Source organism: Melanerpes formicivorus, unplaced genomic scaffold, assembly GCF_026170545.1.
Source record: "Melanerpes formicivorus ecotype bairdi unplaced genomic scaffold, bMelFor1.0.p_v2 SCAF_74, whole genome shotgun sequence".
NCBI lineage: Eukaryota > Metazoa > Chordata > Aves > Piciformes > Picidae > Melanerpes > Melanerpes formicivorus.
The window spans coordinates 1,601,647-1,628,963 of NW_027142426.1; the positions used below are offsets into that span (position 1 = coordinate 1,601,647).

At 36.6% G+C, this 27,317-nt stretch overlaps 1 protein-coding gene across 6 annotated transcripts in view; it reads right to left on the reverse strand.

Annotated features, from left to right (window-relative positions):
- Window positions 1-27,317, reverse strand: part of DNAH12 (dynein axonemal heavy chain 12) — a 71,606-nt gene that overhangs the window by 23,279 nt on the left and 21,010 nt on the right. For 5 of the 6 annotated variants that reach the window (XM_068163694.1, XM_068163695.1, XM_068163697.1 and 2 more), the window contains 32 exons: window positions 25,752-25,952; window positions 25,051-25,245; window positions 24,725-24,846; window positions 24,318-24,600; window positions 23,722-23,841; window positions 23,192-23,348; window positions 22,802-22,974; window positions 21,415-21,567; window positions 20,779-21,018; window positions 19,354-19,599; window positions 18,939-19,058; window positions 18,119-18,228; window positions 17,121-17,304; window positions 16,262-16,402; window positions 15,721-15,804; window positions 15,441-15,632; window positions 14,708-14,827; window positions 13,739-13,927; window positions 12,884-13,035; window positions 12,005-12,143; window positions 11,751-11,917; window positions 10,674-10,929; window positions 9,866-10,165; window positions 7,845-8,023; window positions 6,041-6,233; window positions 5,789-5,950; window positions 4,033-4,227; window positions 3,140-3,273; window positions 2,666-2,828; window positions 2,168-2,248; window positions 940-1,116; window positions 41-172 (listed from right to left, as the gene is read on the reverse strand). In XM_068163694.1, the coding sequence (XP_068019795.1) occupies window positions 41-172; window positions 940-1,116; window positions 2,168-2,248; window positions 2,666-2,828; window positions 3,140-3,273; window positions 4,033-4,227; window positions 5,789-5,950; window positions 6,041-6,233; window positions 7,845-8,023; window positions 9,866-10,165; window positions 10,674-10,929; window positions 11,751-11,917; window positions 12,005-12,143; window positions 12,884-13,035; window positions 13,739-13,927; window positions 14,708-14,827; window positions 15,441-15,632; window positions 15,721-15,804; window positions 16,262-16,402; window positions 17,121-17,304; window positions 18,119-18,228; window positions 18,939-19,058; window positions 19,354-19,599; window positions 20,779-21,018; window positions 21,415-21,567; window positions 22,802-22,974; window positions 23,192-23,348; window positions 23,722-23,841; window positions 24,318-24,600; window positions 24,725-24,846; window positions 25,051-25,245; window positions 25,752-25,952 (5,460 nt within the window). The remainder of the gene's footprint in view (window positions 1-40; window positions 173-939; window positions 1,117-2,167; window positions 2,249-2,665; window positions 2,829-3,139; window positions 3,274-4,032; window positions 4,228-5,788; window positions 5,951-6,040; window positions 6,234-7,844; window positions 8,024-9,865; window positions 10,166-10,673; window positions 10,930-11,750; window positions 11,918-12,004; window positions 12,144-12,883; window positions 13,036-13,738; window positions 13,928-14,707; window positions 14,828-15,440; window positions 15,633-15,720; window positions 15,805-16,261; window positions 16,403-17,120; window positions 17,305-18,118; window positions 18,229-18,938; window positions 19,059-19,353; window positions 19,600-20,778; window positions 21,019-21,414; window positions 21,568-22,801; window positions 22,975-23,191; window positions 23,349-23,721; window positions 23,842-24,317; window positions 24,601-24,724; window positions 24,847-25,050; window positions 25,246-25,751; window positions 25,953-27,317) is intronic. The other variant, XM_068163696.1, reaches the window with a different exon arrangement.

Genomic DNA, 27,317 nt, shown 5'->3' on the forward strand with positions numbered 1-27,317 from the left:
CAACTACGTGTTTATTTGAAACTATTGTCTGCCATCTTACCTTGCCTCTAGTCCGTGAAGGATTCGCTATCTTATTGGGTTTTATGTCTTTCATGACACAGACAGCAGCCATGACAAGTTTGACACCAGATGGAGGATTTTTCATCGATTTCAAAATTGATATATCAGAAGGCTAAAATACAAATCACATTCAAAAAATATGGCAAATGCTGTATCTGTCTCACCACTAAGACAAATGAAATAATAGAAAATAAAAAGGAAAGCATAATATCATTACCAATGAGCATAATCATAGAGGACTTTTATAAGGGATGATACAGTGTGTGCAACAGAGTTAACAACGTTAATCAATCCTTTCCCATGCAAAGGAAATGAAAATTAAATAAATGCTAATAATTGCAAATTAGTGATTAATCAAAATTACATTTTTTAATACACTTCCACAAGTGTTATCTAACATCTCATACACTTCATAACTCTTATTAAACTACCTCCTACCATATTAAATTCCTGCAGGACTTTTTCAACACTACTACTTTCAGATCACATGTAAGTCATGACGAAACCCAAACCTTTAAACAAAGATCCAATCCAGGTAATTCCTAGCCATAAACAAATGCCATGTTAATGCACTGGGGGTCAGCATTAACTTAGTTGAAAGAGGAAATTCTCCTGGTACCACTGCTGGTAACTTCAGGTGTTGGTTACTTTTCCCACAAGTGGGCTTTATTGCAAACACTTTTTACAAATGCACGCACACCTTGGTACTCTGAGTACCTTAAGAGGCAATACACTGAATAGCGATTGTACAAGTTGTCTCTGTTGCTAAAACTGAGAAAACTTAACACTTGGCAAATTCCCTTCCCTTAGTGCATTCTTTGTCAAATAAACAGAATTGTCAAATAACTTTTTCAAATGGTGAAGTTTAGATCAACTTGCCTTCAAAGTGTCAAGAGCATCGAGTGCTGCCTCCAGGGCTGGAATTGCCTCTGCCAGGTCTCTCTCACATTCATTCTTCAGTGTCTGAGCTGCTTCAGCTTTTTCTGTAGCAATTTCTTCATCTACTTTCACACTTTTTCTTATTTGTTCTACTTCTGCAGATTCTGTTTCTATAGTCTAATGAAAAACATATGAGTGAGCTTCCTATTGAGCAGTGAATGATCAAATAAATTGTAAAGACTTAGTACAGCACTGGAATACTGTAAAATATGAAGAGAAAATTTAAATCACATTACTGACAATATTAGCTAATTAAAATATGCTTAAAGTTCAGGAGACAAACTCTTCCTGACTGTGCATCAGGCTGTTTCAAAAGAAAAAAAAAATTACTATGGTGAGTTTTTAGAACTACATGATCTATAACATTGACTGCTGCAAGGTATTTTCTTTTCAGTGATGAGCCAAGTCTTCACCCAAGTCCTCCCTTGACAGTTCTACATAGTAGCATCTAGTTTTCTTAGAGGTTTGTAAGAGTAGGTGGAAAAGATATCACTGTATCTGTAAAAACACAAATCAGAAGCAAGTACATAAAAATACCAATGAAAACTTGCTGGTTTGTTACGCAACAGGAAGGTACTAGGTAAGTGTATTTTTGTTAGCCAGAACTTTCAAAAACATCTGAGAGATTAGATCCTATGCCCCACTAAATTTATATTAATTCTTGTAAGGATCCTTTTAAAAATCAAGTATATAATCCCTGTATATGCAGAGACAGACTGTGCAAAATGGTTGTTTATTTCGTATGCTGAAGAGCTATTTATTACTTTTGCAATGTATGTGAATGATCTTGAGAAATCCAGCATGAAAGTCCCTCTAACATCCTTCAGCATGGAGCTTAAGCAAGGACTTGCAAAAAGAACAGAATTTTCTTCCAGTTCTAAGGATGTAAGTATAAACAGTGACAAGTTTCATATTACTGCAAATAGCAGTAAATAAGAAGTGAGCTCAAAAACCTCAACTGAGCTCCTTCTGAAAGTTATTTATGAGTAACCTTATACAGGCATATTGTTTAAAATCTGTCTACAATCAGTTGGAATACTGAAATAAAAGTATATTGTATGATTAAGAATTCTTATTCAAAGCTAATTATTACAGAGGTGAAATGATGGATCTCAAGTATACACATGCTTACACTAAAAACTACAAAGCTGTATTTGTATAACTCTACCTTCATCATATTTGCGTTATCCAATTTAGCCTCTTCCAGTTTGGGCTGCAGCTGAACTAGTTCCTGTTTCATTTCACCAACCTATACATATGCAGAAGAATCGGGCAGAATTCAGAAGTGCTAACAGCAATTAGCAAACTGCTAACTTATTAATAGAAAGAAATAGCATTCAGTTTCAAATCAAAACTTATTTTTATCCCACATGTACAATCACCGGTTTTAAGAGCTATGCTCACTTACTTACGCTCCCTGTTAACCCCTTAGGAAAGGCAAGTTCTGTTCATACTCTGCATAGCAATACATGCTTAGAGGTCTGTGGCCTCCAGCACAACTGTTACAATTGTAGAAAAAGCAAAATTAATTCCTTATTGTTCTACTGATGAAAGGAAGTTCAGGCTGAACAAAATCAGAACTACTATTTTTGACTGACTTCTCTGGGAAAAAACCTGCCTTTGCCAAACACTTCCTATTTGCAGTTCCATTTTAGTCCTAACTCACTTGTGATTCAGCGAAAGCTAGTTTATCTAGTCCGTTCAGGTATTTCTTCTTGGCTTTCATTACAGCGTCTCGTTTCTGAGTAAGAAGTTTCTGAAAACCAGCAAGAAGCTCAAGGAAAGAAGTAGGAGTAACATAATTATGGCGTCCCAGACTTTGCAAGAACCTATTTTATAAAAAGAAAATAAAAGAGGCAACTTAAGAGTTTTGTTTTCACCTGGTTTGTTTTTTTTTTTAGCTGAATTATCACTTGAAGTGTTATTTAACTGACAAATAACAGCAGTAAACAATTTTGTACAGTAGTTTTATGCAGGAAGATAGCATACATTAACTTTTATGACAGAAATTAGTAGTAACGAAACTCAGTCTATATATATTTTGTTGTTTCTTACTTCTAGATGACCTGCTTTAGAGTACTCTTTTGCTCAATCTACTGCTTTCAACAGCAAAATCCTTCCTAATATTTCTATAACTGACCTTCCAGAGAGTGACATAACTGAAGTGTGAAAGTATTTACAGATGGGCACAATTTCCTGATGCTCATTGTCTGTGAGCTGAAGTGTTTCCAGGAACTTATTTGCCACATGTCCAAGGGCATCTTCTGGCCACGGCTGAGGGGAAAGTGAAGGAGATGCATTTGTAAAATCCAGCTGTTAGCAGACTTTGTACTTTAAAAACAATTTTTACCATTCAGAACGAGACTTACTAGACCACACTATGTCACAAGAACCATGAACTGATAAAAGGGTTAGATCAGGCAGCAAACCTTTCTGGCAACTCCTGGATGATCTTCTAGTTAAAAGCTACACATTGCCATTCCATACAAACCTTTCTGTGTCTGTCATCCTTCGTCAGAAAAATTAATTAATGACAGCACCAGGCCAAGCCATAGAGCCATTTTTATTTTATTGAGAGCCACACTAATTATATCATGGATTGTTAAGTATTTTCCAAGGTTTCATTCCACTGTAAAACAAAATCTACTGATAAACAACAGGACTTGTATTTGCTAGTCACTCCAATGATGCATGATCTTCAGGCAGAAATTATGGCCATTTTACAATCACAAGGAAATGGTTACTGTAGTCTGTCCAAACACACACATACTGCAATAAAACAACAGATTAACATAAACAGACTATTCACTACTTCAGATACACAGAATTTGTTGCAAGACAATTTAGATTTAGTTGTAGAAATACTGAGCTGTCACACCAAAGAGAAAAAAATATGCCTACTCAATTTCAAATTTTGAAAAATATTGAGTATTCTCTACAGAAGACAAGAAAAGTCTAATGGGATGAAAAAATAGAGACTATTAGAAAATGGAAGCAGCTTGTTGAGGAAAGAGCATGGATATTTTCATATACCTGGAACCAATCAATAGTACAGCACTTGATGAGCGAGGGAAACTGTCTCAGACGATTGCGGAAAGCATCTCCAATAGGGCTGAATGCCACCACGACATGGAGATTTGCTTTGCAGCGGTTCACAAAAAATGCAAACAAGGCCAAAGGACTGAGTTCTTCACGTTTCCTGCCAGCATGAGCTACTGCACGAACGCCCTTAGGAATAATACATAGGTAAAAACAGTTATTTAATTTCTCATTCAGCACATCTGAAGTTCTATACTAACTCTGTCAATGACAGCATAAGCAGGATTTATTTTTTTTAAATAAAAGAAACAGGTAGAATAACCTAGAAATTGAGAACAAGCAGCATATACCACCTGAGAACAGGATTATGATGTTTGTGTGAGACTGACAACTTGTTCTTGAAATTATCATCTGCTGCTTTGAGCAACTGAGAACACGTCAGAACAAGAACACTGATAATCCATCCCAAGATGAATTCCAGATGGATAAAACACATTAAGATGAGCCTGAGGGTTAAGGCACATTCTGAAATATGGAAGTTCATTACTAGCTCCCTTAAGTTTTCTAATGATAGATACAACTATCAGACTTCAGTCATTCAAAGATTTAAGAGATACAAAGAGCTGAGGCAAATTACCACTCTCATTACTACAAAAGGAACTCAAGGAACTCAAATACTTTTGTCATCATCTATGCATTAAGCATCATACAAGTCCCCTAACCATTTCAAGACATTAACTTACTAATAACTTTCTTTTTGTGTCTTAATATTACACTAAAATATGCTGTACTTACCTGACTGGAGAGGAAGATTTACATTTCAAACATCAAAACATATTCATTTACCAAAACAAATCATCTCTAAAAATAAGGTCAAATCTCTAGAAAAATAGAATAACCAAACCTTTATTTAGAATAGAATAAACCAAAGCAGGTTGGAAGAGACCTTCAAGATCATCACGTCCAACCCATCAACCAATCCAACCCACCTAAACAACTAACCCATGGCACCAAACACCCCATCAAGTCTCCTCCTGAACACCTCCAATGATGGTGACTCCACCACCTCCCCGGGCAGCCCATTCCAATGGGCAATCACTCTTTCTGTATAGAACTTCTTCCTAACATCCAACCTAAATGTTACTGTCCTCAATTATTTAACAATCCATGAAACACCGACTACCAACTCCTAAAACTCACATTATTCTTCTACCAATGCAGACTTCACATATTTAACATAATTCTGCAATTTAAAGTAATTATGAATATTACTGTAGTAGCAATAGATTAAAATTGGAAGTATTTTGATGGAACAGAGTGAAATGAGTGAATGCCAACTTTACTCCAGCTGGCATATTATAGGTATGCCATGATTTAACATACACTAATTGAATATGTTAATACGAACTGTAAAAATGCTAAAATTATCACATTATTTTGTGATTATAATACTATTATAATAATAATTAATGAAATAGTAATAGAGAAAGATTATTAGAACTATAATCTGAGTTCTTTCCAAAATACATGGAATACAAGTATCAAACACTCCATAACTTCCATGCAAGAAAAAAGTAATACAGTAACATTTGCCAAGGGATATGGCTCTCTCAAAGCAAGAATGCTTGTGTCTGTAGGAAGAATCACTTTCAGTGACAACTAGAAGCATATCTAGGTAATTTATTGGTAGACTGAACTGATAAAAATAGCTTAAAAGGCAGGTGACATTAAAGAGCATTTCTAAAGATACCTCCATAATTTCTTGGTTTTCATCTGCTGCAAAAAGATTGGGTACCTCCCCAGTATTGAGGACACTGTCAATATCTTCTAAAAAGCTTTCTTCTTTAATTTGTGCATCTGTGATTATAAAGACAGTTTTCAAGCCTTTCACACCTGCATTCTTCAGAAGACTCTAAAAATGCAAAGCAATTAAATTATTGCACATTCCAAAACATTCTTCCTCAAAATTATGTCAAAGTGCAAATGGGCTATTACTACTCACTTTCAGATCTTCTCTCCACTCATTTGTACCATAGGTGCTAGAAATCTCTGGTTGGAAAACAGACATCTTTGCCATGAATGCTGCTAGACGAGTCAAGGACTGACGTCCGCTTCCTCCCACTCCAACCAACAACGCATTACCTCCTGGCTGCTTCAGAATGCGGCTTATACGAGACAAGTGCTCCAATGCATATCTGCATTTGGGATGTGCTGGTTACCATGACAGAAATAAATACACATTTGTGCACCTATACACACCTATATCTGTAAAACACAGATCGAAGCAGCATCTCCAAAATAGATTTCTGAAGTCAGAGTGGGGTGGTAGGGAGGAGGAAGAAAGAAAGAGGACTTGCATGACAAAATAAAACAAAACTCAATTCTTCTATTATACTTAGCAGTAGTTAGCTAAATTACAAGTGACTGTAAGTTACTGAAAGGAATTGGCAGTGGTGAGAATAGAAGCACTATATAGGTAAAAGTCTTGAAGAAAAAGAAAATCAACATAAATTCTCTACCTAATATCGTAATAGTGTAAACAGTTTTAACTTTCTTGAAGTATAATGACTTAAATACTTTTTAAAGGAACAGCTGGGGGGAAAATTACTTATACCAACAGACCTCTTTCATCCCTCTGTCTCTGACAGTGTTTTGTAACTTACATGTGAAATAGATATTGGAACACCATCTTCATAAAGTTGTATCTGCACATTACTTTCAATCCTATCTATTGTGGAAACACAAGCATGGTTTATCTTGGAATATGCAGCAAGGTCAACAGGAGATGGTCTGTTTAAGTGTAGAGCATGAGGTAATAAAAGCAAACTCAACAGCAGTTAAAAGTCTCAAAAAGAAAACAAGTAAATGCATTTCAAGATAAACAGATTCTTGCTCATTTTGATTGGTTAGAAAAAGAAAGGAATCAAATCTAGATGTTTTCCATGAGATTGGACTCCTAGGCTACAGTCTGACAAGCTTTCCTAGATGCTATTCAGTATCACTTCTACGTCCAGAAAGTGTCCTCTCATCAGAGGCTGAAAGCTCTTCAAACTCCCAGCATAGTTGTATATACAGATACTCCAGACACTCACAAATCCAGCTTGTCAAAATTATCTAGACTTAAATAAACTGTCATGGGAAGTGCTTAAACTAACCCTAATCCTTAAAGAAGCATCTGCATCTCAGCTTCCACTGGCAAATACGAAGAGTCAGTAATGTCAAGCAACAGGGAAAAGAAGTTGTGACCTCCTCCGACTCTCTCAGTTGTAGCTCTGCCTGACCACAAGCTAAGTTAACAGCTGCCTACACAGTCTAACCTTTCAAAGGTTTAGCTGCAGCACCAGACTGGGTATATGTCCCAAAGCAGGGCATGACTGTGCAGCATAACAACAGAGAAGACATGCAGCTGTATCTGTGTTGTATCTTACCCTGCACCTCACAACCTTAGAATCCTTGTCCTTGGGGAAATGAAAGTCCAGTGACTGCAGGCAAAACTGACACACATCTACACCAGTAAAAGGCCTAGCAGAAGCGGAGCTTCCACCTGATTTGGTGTACAATGTTTCCTTAACATCCAAAAAATATATTTGAAGCCTTTTTAAAGAAAACCTCATTATTTACTTTCAGGTAGAAAAAACAGGGGCATTAAGAGAAAAATCAGTTGACTTTCATCCAAACAAATGTAACACCACACTTTTTTTGATAATCAAAGGGAAGGAGACACATAAAAATCACAGCCTACAAAACTGCATATACTGAACTACCAACTACTGCTTAGAGCTCTTAATAATACAGATCATATGTACCTGAAAATTACCAGGTTCATTTGTTTTTTGTGGGTTTGATTATATTCATCCAGACACTGCTCCACAACATCACTGAACGTCTGAATGCTTGGAATTTCAATATAAAGTCTTTCATCTCCTTCAAGTTCTGGAACCATGTAGTCACCAAAAAACAAATCTCTCATGTTTTCTTCTGTTACCTATTGTAAGCATTCAACAAATTATTAAGTTTAATATTCAATGAACATATTCCTCACTGGAATTTCAGAATACAAAGGAGAACTTAGACGAATATACAAGAAGCAGCGCTCTCAAATATTTTGACTCAGACAATACCCACCTCAAAATTATCTATTTTCCTTATTAAACCATCTAATTATTCATGATTTCTTCTTGGAGCTCAATTGGCTCAAAGAGCCACTAACAGACCCATAACCACAACCTTCAGATTACACCAAGTGCATACAGATGTATGTTTAACAATTTTCATTACATTATGAATAGATAACTAACACCACAGTTATCTCTTCTATACATCAGTGAATTGACAGGGGAAGAAAACATGGAAAACAGTGTAACATGATTATGCAACATTTTAAATGCTAAAATTCCTAACTCCAGAATGCTGTTTACCACACAGTAACTCAACTATGGGCTAAATTTTAAAAGGCAATCTTTCTTTATCCTGTAAATCAGACCTCTGGGAACCCATTTAAGAATTTCATACTTACATTTCTCCCTTCAGGCACAGTACTAAAACGCAGACCACAGTTACTTTTGTGGTAGTGATTCTTAAATTATTCTGGCAATTTGTGTTACTTATGAAGTTCAACAAGAGCAAGTGCAGGGTCCTGCATCTGGGTCGAAGCAATCCCAGGCACAAATACAAGCTGGGCAGTAACTGGCTGGAAAGCAGCCCGATGGAGAGAGACTTGGGGGTGCTGGTGGAGGAGAAGCTCAACATGAGCTCTCAGTGTGCACTTGCAGCCTGCAAAGCCAATCAGATCCCGGGCTGCATCAGGAGAAGTGTGGCCAGCAGGTCGAGGGAGGTGATCCTCCCCCTCTACTCAGCCCTGGTGAGACCCCACCTGGAGTACTGTGTCCAGTTCTGGAGCCCCTATTACAAGAGGGATGTGGAGGTGCTGGAACGTGCCCAGAGAAGGGCCACAAGGATGATCGGAGGGCTGGAGCACCTCTCCTATGAGGACAGACTGAAGGAGTTGGGGCTGTTCAGTCTGCAGAAGAGAAGGCTCCCAGGTGACCTCATTGTGGCCTTCCAGTATCTGAAGGGGGCCTACAGGAAGGCTGGGGAAGGACTTCTCAGGATCTCAGGTAGTGATAGGATTAGGGGGAATGGAATGAAGCTGGAGGTGGGGAGATTCAGGCTGGATATGAGGAGGAGGTTCTTCACCATGAGAGTGGTGAAACCCTGGAATGGTTTGTCCAGGGAGGTGGTCGAGGCCCCTTCCTTGGAGGTGTTTAAGCCCAGGCTGGATAAGGCTCTGGCCAGCCTGATCTAGTGTGGGGTGTCCCTGCCCATGGCAGGGGGGTTGGAACTGGATGATCCTTGTGGTCCCTTCCAACCCTGAATGATACTATGATCTCCCACTGCCCAAAGATTCAGCATGTGCTGCTAGATCTCAAAAAAATATGCAACAAAATTTTTTTGATAAAGTTGCTCTGCTGACCTATGGATTAATTGGATGCTTTATTTCTATGTGCCGACATCTAGAAGCTTAATAATTCTTGAAGCTTGATAATTTAAACATCTGTATGTTTTTGCTAAATGCTGCAATATTTTTTAAATTAAGAATCAAGTTGTTGTTTCATTATCACACACTTTTTTAAAATGTAAAAGTAACAAACTTGCCCACACTGAATTTTTTTTTTTTAAAGGATGTTTACATTTAACATTTCAACCCTTCCAAACATCACTTCTACCAAATTCAGCTCAAATTTTCAAGCACATTAGGTACAAAATTTCACACCCTAAATTCATAATGAAAACAACTGCTTTGCAATAGATCAAACATGGTACTCACAGGCGTGTCCCCTTGCTTCAGGTGTGAAAATAATGAATCAAATGCTTCTTTAAAATGTTCTTTCACAATATCCTTCACTGAACTGAACAACCAGGCTCTATCAGTGTCGTCGACTAGACGATCATAGAACACACGAAATACCTCATGTACAAACAGCCGAATCATTACATGTTTGCTTTCAACTGATATCCTCTTAATGAGCAAGCAACCATGGATAACACGTGAGAAGTCACACAGGTTGAATGTATAATGAGATTTGCTTGGTGTGGGCAAAAGATTTTTGATGGCTTTCTTATAAACCTTAAGATAATTGCAACAAAAAAGAACAAAATCAACCAAAGAGTAAAAACTGCTAAATTATTATAGTAATATCTTAAACTGTATTTTAAAATTATATTTAACAAATTAAAAACATTTCACTCTTAATAAATCCTAATAACATCTAAAGATCTCAAAGACTTCTAAATATGAGATGCACCTCATACAGTTCTGGACTGTACATGTACTAACCAAACAGCAAATGGGAAAAGTGCAATGAATTCTGCTGTATGGCCAGGAATAGCACTCAGGTCTCTTGACTTCCTTTAATAACATGAAGTCCTCCTTCAAGTGAAGGCTTGAATGGTAGATTTAAACAACTGAAAAATCTAGAAAATTACCTATTTCTTTGCATATCCACCTATTATGCAAAAATAAAAAGAGCAGCATAATATCTAGAAACCCTAATTGCCAACAAAATTATTATAGGGCCAGTGGAACTTCACTGAACAAATGAAAGGAAACTTCCATTACAGTATTTGCCTCTTACCTCTAAAGTTGCACTGACAATTTGATTTCCCACTGTGAAGAACTCAACAGGAAACTCACTAGTCTTTAGGTAGAAAGCTACTACAGTAGAGAAGATGCGCATCATTGTTTCATCACTGAAAGAATTAATAGCGCAAAGGCTGAAGTGTCGCAAAAACCGAGGAGTAACAGGATTCCTCCCGCCACCTGGAGGGCCCATAGCAGCAAGTAACTGTATATCAACAAGTGTAATTTTAGACGTCTCCTTCAAATCGTACCTTGGGAAGAAATTGCAATGTGATTCTCAGTTAGAAATAAAACACAATTATTATAGCTTACATACCTCTATATCACCGAGTACGTAAATATATATTACATAATACATTCTTATATTAAAAAACCTTCACAGCATAACAACAAAAGTAAAACCAAAGCCCCAAGCAAAAACAGTCTTATAACCATGCCCCATTAATCATGCTAATTTGAAAGAAAGATTGTTTAAAGTGGCTATAAAAACCTGACATGAAATTTTGAAGTATTTAAAATTGAAATGTAGCAAGATATATTATCCCTATTCAATATATTTAAGCCTGGAATCAGAAAAGTAACAGTATTTGAGAAGTGCCTGGAATCACAGAATATATCAGGCTGGAAGGGACCTCAGGAACATGTCATCTAATCTTCCAGCCTAAGTAGATTCAAAAACCTCAAAAGCAGGCAAGACTCCTATTGCATCTTTTCCTTCAAGCCTACTACCAGTAAAATCAAATTCACTCTGAGGAGGAGTAAAATGAAAACAATGAAAAACGCAGACATTAAAACAATCCTGGTGTAAAAGAATTATTTTATTTACATATACAAATACTGTCCTAATTCAATAATCAAACCTTCTAAAAAACCTAAACTGAACCTGATCATCAATTTCCCAAACTGAAAAGGCACATAAAGAAAAACAAAGAATTTTTTCAACTTTAAATAATACAATTTTATATAACCCCAAGCTATCTCAACATTTACAAAGTTCGGAAAGTAAAATTCAAGTGAATAAGTAACAAGAAAGGAGCAACAAAATATTTTCTATTGTATTTCAAATACTTACCAAAATCCATGGTCAAGGAACTGTCTTAAGAGTTCTATAGGAGGCTGGGCACCATACTTCTCCAAAGCAGGCATGTTCATATCATCTACAAAAATAATGCACTTTTTTCCCATTGGAGGGCCAAAGACGCCTTTGCGCCTCTTGTCCAGCCTGGCCATAATAATGTTCTATAATACAGAAAGGAATATGCAAAGCACGTATTAAAAATTCACATATGCTATCCCCATGTAACGTAAATTATCCGTTCTACTAACCTGGGTCTGATTTGCACTGGTTCTGGCTGAAAAATTCATGAAAAAGGGAAGATAGCTGTCCTTTTCCAAGTTGTTCATTAACTTGTCCTTGATGTATACAGATTTCCCAGTACCTGCTGGTCCCACTAAAAGCAGCGGTCTTCACAAAGAAAAAAATAAAGCACAGAGATTGCAGGAATCTGTTTAACAAACTATAAACTAACTGTAATTACAAGTCAGAGGTTTTACTAATCTGCCCTGCTCGTTGTACCTCTAAAAACATTACATGACTTAACAAGAAACCAAAATGCTTTAACATATAACATAATCCTCTCCTAACTGCTGCCACCAAGAAGACAAAGGGGGCAAAGAAGACAGACATTTTTATTCCCTCATTCTACTGGCTTTGGAGTATGTATGAATGCATGGGAGCTAAATTTCTCCCGATAAGTCTTGTAATAGTTTATACTTCATGAAAGTTTCTGTCTTGAAATTTAACCTGAGGCTAGACTATATTTTATTCTCCTAGATGATCTGACCATAGCTAATGTAACTGAATTTGATATGACTAAGCAAAGGAACAATTAAAAAATAAATAAATTTCATTACAAAAGAAAGAAGGTCAAAAAACTCTGGGCTGTCATACCAACATTATCAGAACAAGCATACTAAAACTGGATTATAGTAAGGCTTCATAAAAAAAAACCAAAACAAAATAAAACACAAAGGCGGACTTTAAGTAACAAATTGTAGTGTTTGTAGTAAACGTCTATTCTTAACAGGACAAATGAACTTTTAGGACTTGATAAAAACAATGGAGTAAATGAAAAAATATCAGTGATATTTTTACCTATGAATAGTATTTTAGAAATTTGTTTGCAATAAAGTGAGGTAACTTACTTTCCATGGGTAATGAACAGGTCTATCAAATAGGTATACCGGACTGTATCAATAGTTGGGACTATCATATCCTGAATCTTCATGTTTGTATCACTGTAATTAATGTTTTTAATACATTCATTCCAATGAACCCAACTTCCTTTTCCTTTCAGCTAGGAAGAAACAGAGGTGTAAAATAGTTTGGTGTAGCTTCTATACATGTGGTAGTTTTTCTCTACTACTTCACTTTTGAAAAATTAAAATAAGTAATTTTAATAAATGTATATTACCCATTTCAGAAGTTCATATATTTAATTTGCTTTACCTCACACTACTGAGGTGTCAGATTACATACTTATGATTAGATTCCTATCTTTTCTGAAAGATTTCTTTCAGTCAAAACAAGCAAACAAAAAAAATCAACAGGACACCACATGCAAAAATTATAATTATATATCAGTATATGTTATAATGATATGAATTATAATTATAATCTACCATTTCCAATGAATACTATGAATAAAACTGTAATATAAGCAAACTACGGGCTCAGGATCCCACTTTTCTTCTAGGCTCTCCACACCTTTACTACTATTCAAAACCAGATTTCCGTCTGTCACCTTAGCTACAGAACAACTACAATGTGGCAACATTATAAATATAACAGATATGTGCATCTTGGTATTGGCTAAAAAATATTTTGGTTAGCATAAAAAGGAAAAATAAATGAAAAATGCACTCTGGGATTTAATCCAACATCAACACTCTTCAACATCCAACAAGCTTGGCAAAGTTAGAAAGTCCATCCAGCCCTATTTTCCTTCCATGCAGACTGTAACAATGTACTTCAATAAACGCAGAAGCAACCAATCATACCTCAAACAGGTAGTCATAGACCAAGCCTTCCTCTTTAAAGGGACACTCCCATTTTCCCACACTCGGTGGTATAGGATTTAGTTCAGATTTCCCAGCCAAAGTTTCCCTCAGGAAATTATCAAAAATGATTCTGCTGTCACTATCGCAAGTTCCACCAATGGACCAAACTGTGGCAAAAGCAAAGCAGCCCTGCAAGGGTCAAAAGTGTAAAAAGTTGACATAGTATATGAATGTTGCACAGCCTAAACTACAGAGCTCTGGAAAACATTGTTGAGCAGACAGGTGCTACAAGTTACCCGTGAACAACCTAGGCCTGAAGAGTTTTAGAAATCTACTTAAAGACAGAGCGAACAAAATTATTTATTCAAGTATATGTATGTATGTATGTCACATATATATATACATGAGACAAAAAAAAATAAAGGCCACTGACTAAAGCATTATGTCACAAGACAAAGCCTGAGAAGAGTCAACCATGTGGTCTCAGAATTTTCTAAGCACAAACTAAGGTTTAGAAATTTTCTCATTCAACTTTAAGTACTTTTATTCTCATCAGCACAGTCATATAAGGTCAGACAAAGCGCCTAACTAGTGTAACACTCCGGAGACACTCCTCCCAAGGAAATCTTGCTCAAACAAATCAATTAGTGCTACATGAACATTTATTTCCTTTAAGAGAGACAAGACACTTTGCTTTAGGTGATTACTTGGTCAGTTAAAAAGCACATTTAAGAGAAACACTACTTATCCCAGTTAACTGGAAAAATAGTAGAATATTTAACTATATTTGTAAGTTTTAAGACTTGTGTCTCATCTGGGCATCTCCAAAGTTTGGGGGGGCGGGAGTAAGGAGGTAGTGAAATTGTTTCACATCTCTTATCCCAGATTGTTTTCACTAGTCCAATTATTTTTGAAGACCAGCACATGCAGAAACAAATACACATTTTTCTACAGGTTAAAAAAACCAACCATAATCCATGCACGGATGTTTTTGTTGGTGGGATCTTCTTGTACTCTTTGACAAATCAACATTTCAAAAAGCCGTGTAAGAGCTACTACAACGTTAGTACTGCTTGTAGGTACCAGTTCCTAAGAGAAACAAAAGGATGGGTATTATACATTGTGCATTCAGTTTATCTTTTGGAGTTAAAATACTAAAATAACATAATTAGCTAATTCTGAATATTTCAAGGCAAGGTTTACACTAACTTTTATTTGACAGACCATTAGTCCTCTCTATACTTGAAACATCAAGGCTTTGAGCTTGTTCTCCATGCTCATGATATCCTCATGACCACTACAATCATACATCTTAAAATAAATACTCCCATGGAAGTAACTACAGCTGTAAAGGGGCAAAAGCCTATACAGAGTATGTAAGGAAATACATATCCGTTCACCCTAACAGTTAGAAAAGAACTTCCCAATTCAACATGATATCTCTAAAGGGAAAAAAAAAAAAAGTAAAAAATTATGTTGGGAAGACTTTTCACTGTGCTTTAAATATTTACTTTGCTTTTGAAAAGAACAAACTGAAAACTATAGTCACCTAACTGGTCTTACCTAATATTCTCATTTTTACTTCCCAAACTGGACCCATGAAATGGCCTGGAGGCTGCTCTGTATTGGTTTTAATTATACTTGTCATGAGAGAGAAGTCCCTCCCTACAAAGGATTACAGGAAAAAATGGCAAAAAAGTACCTTGCACTGTTTCTGATGGAATGTTAATGCTGGTGGTATTAACCAATCAGCAAGTCCCTGCAGAAGGTCTTGATGTCCCCCCTCTATGTTAAGAGGTTCAGGCAGTTTACTCAACCAAGAGGTAACCAGTGGCCTCCAGCCCAGCTGAGAAGGTTCCAAATAAATCATGCCACAACGACTCACTGTAGCAGGCTAAGGAAAAATTGTGAACTCATTCTAGTATACATTTAATACAATGAACTTTGTTTTGGTTTAGATTTTCATGAAATGGAAAACTTACGGATGCCTGGGAAAGGTCCCTGGTTTCAAAAATAAGATTCATCTGAAGGGACATCTGGATGATTTCCCCACTCATCAAACAAAGCTATAATGATAAGATTGACAATAATCATCATAACTATAATAATAATGGTAATAATAACAGGAAGATGAAGAAGAGGAGGAGGAAGAAGAAGAAACAAGATCAGGAAAAATAATTAGTTGTAAATCATGCTTTCTATCACAGGACAGTTCTACACGAAAATTAGCAAAAGCAAGTATAACTACAGGCAAGGTTAACCACATTCTGTGATTACTTCAATAATGTAAAAAAAAAAATATCTACACAGACACCCCCCAAAAAAAGCCCCCACAAACAACAAACAAAAACACTACAAACCAAAGAGCCTACAACTTGTTAGCAAAGCCATCTCGTGCTCATCTTTTCAAATGCCAGATGCTGCTGTTTGCATTTATGTTTTGTTTTGGGGTTTTTTTGGTAGAAAAATATTTTCCAAATGTCACATTATTTTATTTAGACATTTATTTCCACTGACTGATACCTTTTTGTTGTCATCCAGAGCTGTGTTCATGCTTTCTATCCACAGAGTATCAATGGGGCCATCAAAGATAATCCATTTGCGATCAGGCGTCTCGGCCAAAGCAAATTCGCGGAATGTATTAGCAACGACACCATCTGTCCACTAGAGGGGAGAACGCAGGAGTGAACAGCAAGACACACTGTACCTATTTCAATTTAAACTGCATGGAACACAAAAGCCTTCCATGTCCTTTTCGTGATTCCTCTCTTTTAATTATTCTCATGTTCTGTACACGGTAGCATATAACTTAGCAGTTTCACTGAGGGTCATGCAACACCAGCAAATTTTAAAAGTGGTTTTTTTCACTTACAAAATATCATGGCAAACATTTAAAGAAACTGAGAGGTGCTTCTTGCATTTCTCCCCACAGCCACCCAAGAGTCACCCTAAGTCTCACTATTTCACATTCACCTCTTCAAATTGTTTCTTCTCCAATCCTAAGTTTCACACTTGGGGACCACTGAGTTTATAAGTTTTTCTAGATAGTTTTTGCATTACTTTGATTATACTTGTTAGGAATAGACAGAGAAATTAATACAGTTAAGTTTGGCACGATTTTCTAGCATGGATGCAACTCTATTAGGACAATGACCCTCAGAATGATACTTTTTTTTTCCCATATTTAAACCTACATAACTTCATGCACACTTTGTACTGCATTTGTTTTTACACTAATTTAAAACAAGCCATGGAAGTATTAGTTAAAATGACACCATGAATTAAATCAAAGGTGCACACATACAAGCCCCATGAAAGCCACAGCAGAAACAGATAAAGGTGAGCAATTACTAAACACGTAAAAAAAAAAATAAACAATTACCTCATGGGATACCAAATCAAACTGCCCAAAAAGCTGACCCATAGTGATTGATTTTGGATTCATGGTTCTAAAAATAACTTTTTCTTCATCACCATAACCACGTTCTTTCATAAGAGACAGCGTATCTGCCAACACATGTAGAATTTTGGTCTTCCCAGAAAAAGGTTCCCCTACCAGCATAAAGCTATTAGATAGGGGGGGAAAAAAATAATAAAGGCACTATTAATAAATTTGTGTTGCAGTTTAGATTTCTACAGACCACAAGAAGGCAGATAGCATCATTCATATGCTTAAGTCAAATTTTCACCTGATTTTTGAATAGTGGAGCGAGTAAATCAGGTTTGCACATACAAAACATTCTTTAGGAAAAAGGAGTTTATTTGCACATGCAAATCTCATTGCACAGCCACCATATGCAATCTATCCTCTAACACATGGATTTACCACCTCACTAACGTATTCAATTTCTCAAAGATTCCTTTCTAGTTTCTTTTCAGTCTAAACAGCATTCATTACAAAGTTCTGAAAGAACACAAACAGTAGAACATGTTTGAACATGTTCAAACAGAACAGAGGAAAAAAAAAGAAAGCAAGCCTGCATTTCAAAATAACTTTAGTCACTCAGCAGAGCTAATGTAATATTGTGTATGTTTTCTCCACACAGTTGCTGTTCCAGTAGTAAAAGCTAGGAATAAAATGGCAGACATCTGATAAGCAGTATTTTAATAGAGATAAACATTTAGAGTCCTATGTCTTCATGATACTGAATCTGAAATCATACTGCATCTAAAATCATTATACAAATGAGGGTACTTCTGGTTATCAAGAGTAGTACAATGCCCCAGACACACATATTCACAAGAATTTTGCGACATGTAAAAGCACACAAATAGAAATATTTTGCCACTCTTAAGACCTTTTATAGTTGATATAAATAATCACTATGCCATAAACCAAAATCACAAGTACTGCTTGTGAAACAGTAATGAGAATCTCACCCATGTCTGACAATCATCATTTCATATGTCTGTATCATTTTCTCTACAAAGGCTTTTACAGGTTGGACATTCTGTCTAATGCAGCATTCGCTGGCACATTCCAGGAAGTCCTAAAATCAAAACACACCATACTACAATTTAACAGATCATGCTACAACTTAAATCACTATTTTTAAATACAGTAGAACAATTTCTGCTCATCAATGAGGATTTCAAATTAATTAATAACTGAAATACTATTAATGAGAATACAGCAAACTTCCCTGGGGGGGGGGGGAGGGGGGGGAACAAAAGACAAACCAACAAACAACAACACAACCAAAACATCAATTCTGTACTTCATGAGTTGGAACAAGGACTATCACCCTCAGGAAATCAACAGTATGCTTTGGAACAATAAGCTTTTAACAAGACTTCAGTATTTACTGGAAATTTTTTTAAAGTTAATCCATTTTTTCTTTTACAACATGCTCATCTTCTTCCCAACCATCCTCCTATGCTATTAACAAAAGAAAATACAAACACAGGCCTTAATCTCACTTAATTATCTCCAAAAATTCAAAAAGAAACCATCAAGACTCTAAAATTTGGAAAATCTGCAGGTCAATTTCTGATCTGTAGGCTGCCTTACACAACCCTCCTACATATAACGGAACTCTGATGCGGATTACGGTCAGAACAAACACAAGATCTTTCTTCAGTATTAAATTTCATTGCAAACATTCAGCATTTTTCCTTATCTTGCAATAACTCACAAATTCTTGTATTAATTACACTTGGCACAAAATAACTTGCAAGGAAAAGTTACAGGGGTACGTACTCTGTAGTCTGCCTTGGGAAGCTTGATTCCAGGAAATAAATCACTAGTTATACCCATGAACAGAGGTATATCATGTGCCAAAAATTTGGGCTCGTTCACATCCTTAATCGATCTAAGAAGCTAGAGAAAACAAATATGCATTTTATGTTCTTACTACAAACACAGAATAAGCTATTTAGAAATTCATCTAATATGTCATAAAGGTTAATTAAATGGTGCCTTTGATCATCGGTTAAACACAACTATACAATCATCAGCATAGTTGCTGGAAGTGCAGCATGTATTTTATTACCTTCATTTCACAAACTAAGAAACATGGATCAGGGATGGGACAAGTTGTGGTGGAGCTGTCTTCAGACCTCAGAAATGCATGCATCTATAAAATTCCTTAAGAATTATTCCCTCAGGAACTCACCAATATATCTTCATCTTCAGTGGGAAATTTCAGTTTTAAATTCCCAGCAGCCACCAACACAGCTTTAACTGCTCGCATACCATAGTCATAGTGATACTGAGAGGAAAGCTGCTCTGAACAAAGCCTGTAGGTCATCACTGTCTTCACTGACAGTGACTTCGCATTCAAAAATCCGTATGAATAGAGTGAAATTTCTGCTATCAGAGCATAGTTGGGAACCATCATGGCTACTGTTCGGAAAAGAACCTGAAATAGATACCCAAAGAAATATCTTCAAATATGTCATATATACATGATATACAAATATCAGCATAAGATGATTTTTGAAAGTTCTGTGACTTTTCAGGTGAAATTCACAGCTTCAGTGTTTTCAGTTATGCTGCTTACTGTACTTGTTGTCCAGTCTAACAGGACTAGGAGCCACCTTAAATGACAGCCATGCCACAGAGTAATAGAAGGCATCAAATCAGATCAGGTTTGGAGAGAGTAATTGCTTGTTTGCAGGTGATGGATCAGTATTTATCCCAAAACAGCATTCCCAACTGAAAACAATAATGGCATTTTATATTAAGAACATCTTAGTAGGATTAGGAAAGCTGTGGATCATTTAAAACAGTTACACTGGAAAACAGTGGACTGCAGAACATTTAGGGGGCAATGAAATAGAAGAATTATCAATATTTGCATCTTATGACTCCCTAGGAAGCTAATATAAGCAAGCTGCCGTCATCAAGATTCACCTCAATCCAGTGCAGAAAAGACACGGTGTCTCCCAGAGCCTCCCTCTCATCACTGTCTCAAGAATACAATTTGTGCCTTACACTGATACATCCAACATAGCAGTAAGCAAAGGAAGGTGCTTGCACACAGCAGGTGAAAGAACACACTTCCTCTCTTTAAGTGATCTGCATTTGGTATATTCCTCGTGCTACATTAACTGCTTTTAGTTGGCACTCACAGTGTAGTTCCTACTGAGGCAATCTGCTCTGGCCCAGTAGCTCTGTGCCACATTGAGTTTTAAGGGACAGATGCTGTTCCAAAAGTCTCCCAGATTACTTTGCTGAAGCAAAGTCTCCCCAGTGAAACAACTCATCTAGTAAAAAAAAATCACCTCAAAGATTTTATTTAAACAGGTAATCTAAGCAAATTCTTCACATGTATTAAGAACCTCTTTAAAATAAAACAATGATAAATGCAATGTAAAAATACTCTCTTAGAAGTATTTTTTCCAATCCCATCCACCTCAATCAGTTAGCATCCAAATCCGCTCACAGCCCAGCACTTCCCAATGTTTCAGCATGTGTCCATCATGCAACAAATATATGTTTATATTCCATGTGGTACAGTCTGAATTAATCCCACCCAATATACATGTCCCTCATTTTTTATTCTTCTTAAGTAAAAGCATGTATTTTATTAGTTTACCTTCAGATTATCTGGAAGCTCAGAACGTCCTGCATAGCCTGGATTCATTGTAATAGCTACAAAGCAGTTGGGGTTAAGCTTCAGTTCAGTTCCTTCAAAAACAAATGTTTCTAGCCTTAGCTGTAGGGCTCTCTGGATGCAAAGGATCTGCTGTGCCACAACAGACAACACTTCCAGCTCAATGCGATTGAATTCATCGAAACATGCCCATGCACCTGATGAAGCCAAACCCTTGAAAAACTACAGATGAAGAAAGACAGCAATAACATCACTAACAGACTCTCACAAGATTCAAAAGACATTAAGAGTATCATGTTGGAAGTTTAATTACATGAAAGACGCAATTATAATACTAAGTCTCTTTAGACCATAGATCAGTGAAATACCAAAGTCTCTTCTTGGTTCTACAGAAAGCTAAGTCAGAAGATCCTGATCCTGCAAACTCTCTTTGACATTTACATTAGCTACTTATTAGGGTGGTTTTGTAATACACTGACAGTTAAACATATGCAGAGACAAGTGTCTCTAGTGTCCAAGGGTAGCAGAACACACGTATTTAAGTGTCTCTGCAAACAAGGGATCCTACAATTTTCAATGTAAAAAACAATACACAAAATATGATTATTTTTCACTTACCTTTCCCATTGCCAGATGATCAAGGCCATCAGAGCAGTTGAAGACAACACATTGAACAGCAAGGGCTTTAGCCAAATCTTTGATGGTCTCTGTCTTACCTGTCCCTGCTGGACCCTCTGGGGCACCACCAAGGTTTAAATAAAAGGCTCCAATCTAAGAGAGAGAAATAGTTTACGGAAATCATTAGTACTTCATTCATATGAAATTATTCTGACCAAAACTGTTAAACTAAATTGCACTAGTTTCATATAGTCACTTATCTAGCAAAAAAGGTATGGTTATAACAATTAAAAAATCATTTGAAATTTACTTACAGCTTGAAAATGTATACAAGAAAACTGATTTTTGACCCCAAGAGAGAGTTAAGTTTTATCATCAACATAATCATAATTAACTAGTCAAACTTCATAGGACTAATTTTTCAGTTCTTGCTGAGACACATCTTTCACATTAAATGTGATGCATAGTCTACACAAAAATGAGATGTGTTTGGCTTCCAATCCACAGTTACAGGGGCACATCTATATTGACAAGCACTGGGGATGCTGTATTGAGACGTTGGTGGGAAAAGGAGGAGACTTCCACTTGCCAGTGTCAGGTTCCCAATTAATTTGCTCTAAGATTCAAGGTCTGTGAGGCTAAAAAATGAAACAGACTACTAGCTTCATTGCCTTCTCACACCAATGTACCTTGGTGTTTGACAAATAGATACCAAGCATCAGCTACAATAATATCATAACAATTGAAGCTATGAAGAGGGCACCCGTCAGGTCTTTTAAGCCTGTTTCTTTCTTAAACCCTATGGAGTTTGTGATTAGGTCCTTACAGCACAAAAAATTAATTTTACAGCAGGATGCATGTCTTGTAAAACTTGAAACCATACTCCAGCCAGATAAACTGCTGTTACTGATAGAAAAGCCGTATCTCAGATAACTTTGGTAACTTTCAGCTGTCACATTAGTTTATTATTGTACTGGTTTATCCTCAACATCTGTACAGAAAGGAGGGGTACTAAAAAGTGGCTTAAGTTTTGTATTAGCCTTGGGAACAACATGACAACAAGTGGATCTTTCTCCACTTTATTTAGCAACCACAGAACATCGGAAAAGGACTTTGTGTTCTTGAAATTCAGACAGTAATTAAAAATACTGGGGTTTTTTTCCTGTTAGTATTTTAAAAAACATATCCACAAGAGAGCAATCCACTAATGTTTCAGTTACATTGGTGGCCTAGCCAGAAACTCCTGTCTTTGAAAAACATATTTTAATAGAAATACCAAAGTTTGACAGTTAACTGCCAGATCCAAAAGTGTGCCTGTTACAAATAACGTAAAAAGCACTATGCTACAGTAAATAGAGTATGAAGTAGCAGTGGTAGAAGGTCATACCAAGGTGCGGTAACACCTGTCTGTAAGAGGCGTAATGACGAGGCGTGGTGAGTTTCCAAGGTATTCGTAGGCATATTTTACATTGCAATTAATGATGCGGACACGAACGTTCTCCTGTTCCCAATAATATCGCAATTGTGCAAGCCACTGAAAGTCTGTCTCGCTTTGCACGCCTGATAAACACAGAATTAAAAGATATTTCAGACAACTGGACTTTTCTATTAGGTTCAAAGAGCTCTGAAATTGGATGGGAGCATTAACGTTAATAAATACTCACATCCATATCTTCATATTGTGGTGGTTTAGGCAGCAAACCCAGAATGATTAACTATATTTAATAAAATATGTATTGAGACACATGTGAAGAGAAAAGTTTTAAAAGATAATTACCACTTTCAATCATTTCCATGAGGACATCTCTAGCATGTACATCAACAGTAACCAATGCACCCAGTGTGGTTCTTGTTTGCTTGGAGAGTTTTCCTCTTACCAGCTCTACAATATCACTAAGTTGAAGCTGAAGTTTATCATAATAATCCTTTAAACCCTAGGAGACAAAACGGTAATTATGAAGTTATGCAACAGTTTAAAGTGTTCCAAACTTCTTCAAGCTGACTACCTATCTTACTGGAGATTGCTTATTAAGCCATACTTTTACACTGCCATGTGAAGAAGCATCAATGTCTCTCTCATTCATAGTTCTGAATTTATGCAAAGCCACTTTTTCATCTGTTTGCTCTACACAAGAATATTCAGTCACCTGAATCAAAGGTGTAAATCTCTGTATGTAAATTCACGTATATCTAACAGATATGCTGATCCTTTTTCACATCTTATTCTGACTGCAGAAAAATATTTGATTAAGTGAAATATACCAGCTGAATTAATAGTTGTAAAAAACGTTATACATTACAAAGTACCTTTGATCCACTGCAAAGAACTTCATGTACCTCACTTGTCCAGAACATCTGAGACACACACAATACTACTTGCCCAGGCCACTCCAAAACCCATCTTTTTCTCTCAGTCTCTAGATATGCCTGAAAGGGTTAAACAGAGTACCTAAATACAGTGTCAGTGCATATGTACCATAATGCAACATGGAAGCACACATGATTCTATTAAAATTCTTTGCTAAGAAAAATAATAACAATAATAGTTCTTTTCCTATTTTCAAAGCCCAAATAAACTTATACACACTTTTCACACATAGATCTGCAATTGGTTATCAAATAATTTAAAAGATTCTTGGAATTATCTTTCCATACTATGTAAACATTCACAGCTCGCTGACTTCATACCATACAAAGAAACATTTCCTGGCTAATGATTTTATTGTAGGAACGAGGAAAACTAAGTTTTGTATTTCTGACTTGCAACTAAATAAACAGAATAATTTCATTATGTCAGGCAACACTTTTGTGTTCAGAAAGAATTTTAGGAAGTCAAGAGACAGCCTTAAAACAAAGAGGGATCTATTTGTGCCATAACTATTAAATTATTACAAACCCCATACCATTCTTGATTTCACAATAACATCTCTTATAGTCTTCAGCATAGTATCTTCTACTTGAATTAACCACTTCTCCACTGCACCTTGAGCTTCAGAAGTAGAAATGGTTGAAATCAGTTCCACACGCTCGCCTTCAGAACTATACATTGCTCCAATATCCAAATTGGGAAGGAAATCTAGTTTAGCAATGCCTTCAAAACACTTCTTCAAGTGAGGCTGAACTCTGTGAGGATCCTTACTCTCTGACAAGATCTCCACCATTTCATCATTAGACAAGAAAAAGAAGCTAAGAAAGAAATTAAAAAAAAAAAAGGCAACTGCATTATCAGACCACTTTAAAGGCTGAGCCTATTCAAAGCAAAATAAACATTCAGAATCTTTTTTTCCTAAATAGCCAAAACTCATCCTACCGGGGAAAGAACAGACGTTTTTTCTCAAGATAAGCATTAAGTCCCTTCAAGATTTTGTCAAGAAGCTCATTACAATTCTGAAGCTTCTCCAGTAACCCTGTCCTGGAAGTCACAACAAGAACCTGTAAAACCAAACATGTGCAAACTGTAAGTTCCAAATAGAATACTTCCAAAAGCATTATTCAAATAATGCACAACATTGCTTTGCTCTTAGAAAGCCTAGGGAAGTGATGTAGTAGTTAACTGGATATATTCTGAAAACAAAAGCTCTGATGAAGATGAAGAGAAGCTATTATTTCCTTTTGAGTACTGTCAGTTTCCTGTACCTTTGGATCTTCAACACAGTGCTTCATAATATCTCTCCACTGTCTATCCACAGTCTGAAAGAGACGTCCCTCTTCTGGCACCTGTTGCATAATATCCTCAGAAGACAAAATGGGTTCCAAATAAAGCCACTGCGCTTGCACTTTCAGCCATTCATCAATAATATCCTGAGTTTGAATTAAGCGATTTTCCCATTCCTTAATAAACAGTTAAAGAATGTTACCTTAATGTTTCCAAACAAAGAGCATCCGAGAGAATATACACAAGAAAGGTAGACACTGTGGTACTCTCTTTTTAAAGGAGAAAATAAATGTATCTAGCAGTAAACAACATCAAAGAAAAATATTTAGGGGTATTTAAGTTTCAAAACTACAGTTACCACTTTAGTGCTACAACCTCTTAACAACTTAATGGCTAAGAAGCAAGGTTAAAGGCACTATGAGCAATAGCGATTTTGTAAAATATGTGGAAAAAAAATTATGTTCTTTTGAATGCACTTGAATCTGAACAGAAGAGGGAATTCCAATAGAGAAATAATTTAAGCAGGACTTACATGAACTCAGAGAAATCTTTCTAAAAAATCAATGATCCTTTTTCATGCATTAACCAGTGACACAACAAAGCTGTAACACAACTGGCATACTCTCCTATTACAGCTATCCTGAAAATGAAAATAGGAAAACAAAAAAAGTATTCCTCATACCCTGATATCTTCATCAAATGCTTTAATGAAAGGTGATCCTCGCATTGTCTGAGTTTTTATAATCTGGTCATCAACAAGAGCTTGAATCTCATCCACTGCAGACAGAATATGAACACCACTCTCACGATATGCAGATGTACAGAAGGAAACTGAGTCCCAGCTTTCCTGCATGATATGCATTGCTTTCTCTAAGGAAAATTCCTATAGTTTAGAAAAATAAGAAGTTTATTTTAGTCACTGCATTTTTCTCCACTGTGCTCATTTTATGTACAAGTTTATCTAGCTGAATAAGCAATTTTGCTTAACATAAATTTATGCTTAGCATAAATTGAAGTATGTAAACTAATTTCAAAGGGGGAAGAGGGAAAAATCAGGCCCACTGAAGACAAGCCTGGGACATTTGTGAAGTGGGTTACCAGCTCTACTGTTATCCTGGATGCTGTAGGGGACAGTGGATTACGTGATACCCACAACAGTAATAAATGCTCCTCTACTAAGTCTCTGAAGTGTCTCTATACCAACACAAGAAGCATGGGAAATAAGCAAGATGAACTAGAGATCTGGGTGCAGTCACTGGGTTGTGATCTCATTGTGATTACAGAGACCTAGTGGGACAGCTCGCACAACTGGAATGTGGCAATGGACAGCTACCATACTGTTCAGGAAGGATAAATTGACAAGGTGAGGTGGTGGAGTTGTTCTCTATGTGGGCAAGCAACTAGAATGAATTAAGCTTAACCCAGGGGGCGATGACAAAAGTGTTGAAAGCTTAAGGGACATGCAAACATGAGTGATACAGTTGTGGGCATTTACTACAGGCCACTAAACCAGGAAGAAGCTGTTGATGAGGCTGCCTACAGGCAGCTGGAAGCAGCCTCAAGACCAAGTGCCCTGGTGCTCATAGGTGACTTCACTCACTCTGGTATTAGTTGGAAAGATCACACAGCCAAGCATAAACAGTCCAAAAGACACCTGCAGTGCACTGATGACAACTTTATGCTGCAGGTGTTTGAACAATCAAAGAGGAGAAGCATGATGTATTAATAAAGAGGGACTGGTTGCAGATGCTAAGGCTGGGGCTAATCTTGGCTGTAGTGACTATGACATGTTAGAGTTAACCTCAACACACTAAGAAGCACGGTGAAAAGTAACATTTCAGTCATGGACTTTCAGGGGGATAACTTTGCCCTCCTCAAAACTCTGCTTAGAAATATTCAATGGGCTAGAGCTCTAAAAGGAACGGGGGGCCTCAGAGAGACGGTTAATGTTCAAACATTACCTCCTCCAACCTCAAGAAAAATGTTATTTTCTTGGGGTAAAAAGAAAGTGAGGGAGGCAGGAGACCTGCATGGATAAACAGGGGGCTCTTGGCAAAACTCAAAAAGAAAAAGGAGGTTTACAATATGTGGAAAAATTGGTCAGTTGGGAGGATTATAGAAATACTGCCAGAGAATGTAGAGATGTGACAAGAAAGGCCAAGGCTCTCTTGGAACTAAGTCTTGCCAGGGAGGTGAAAGAAAACAAGAGCTTTTTCAAATACAACAATGACAAAAGGAAGAAAAGGCA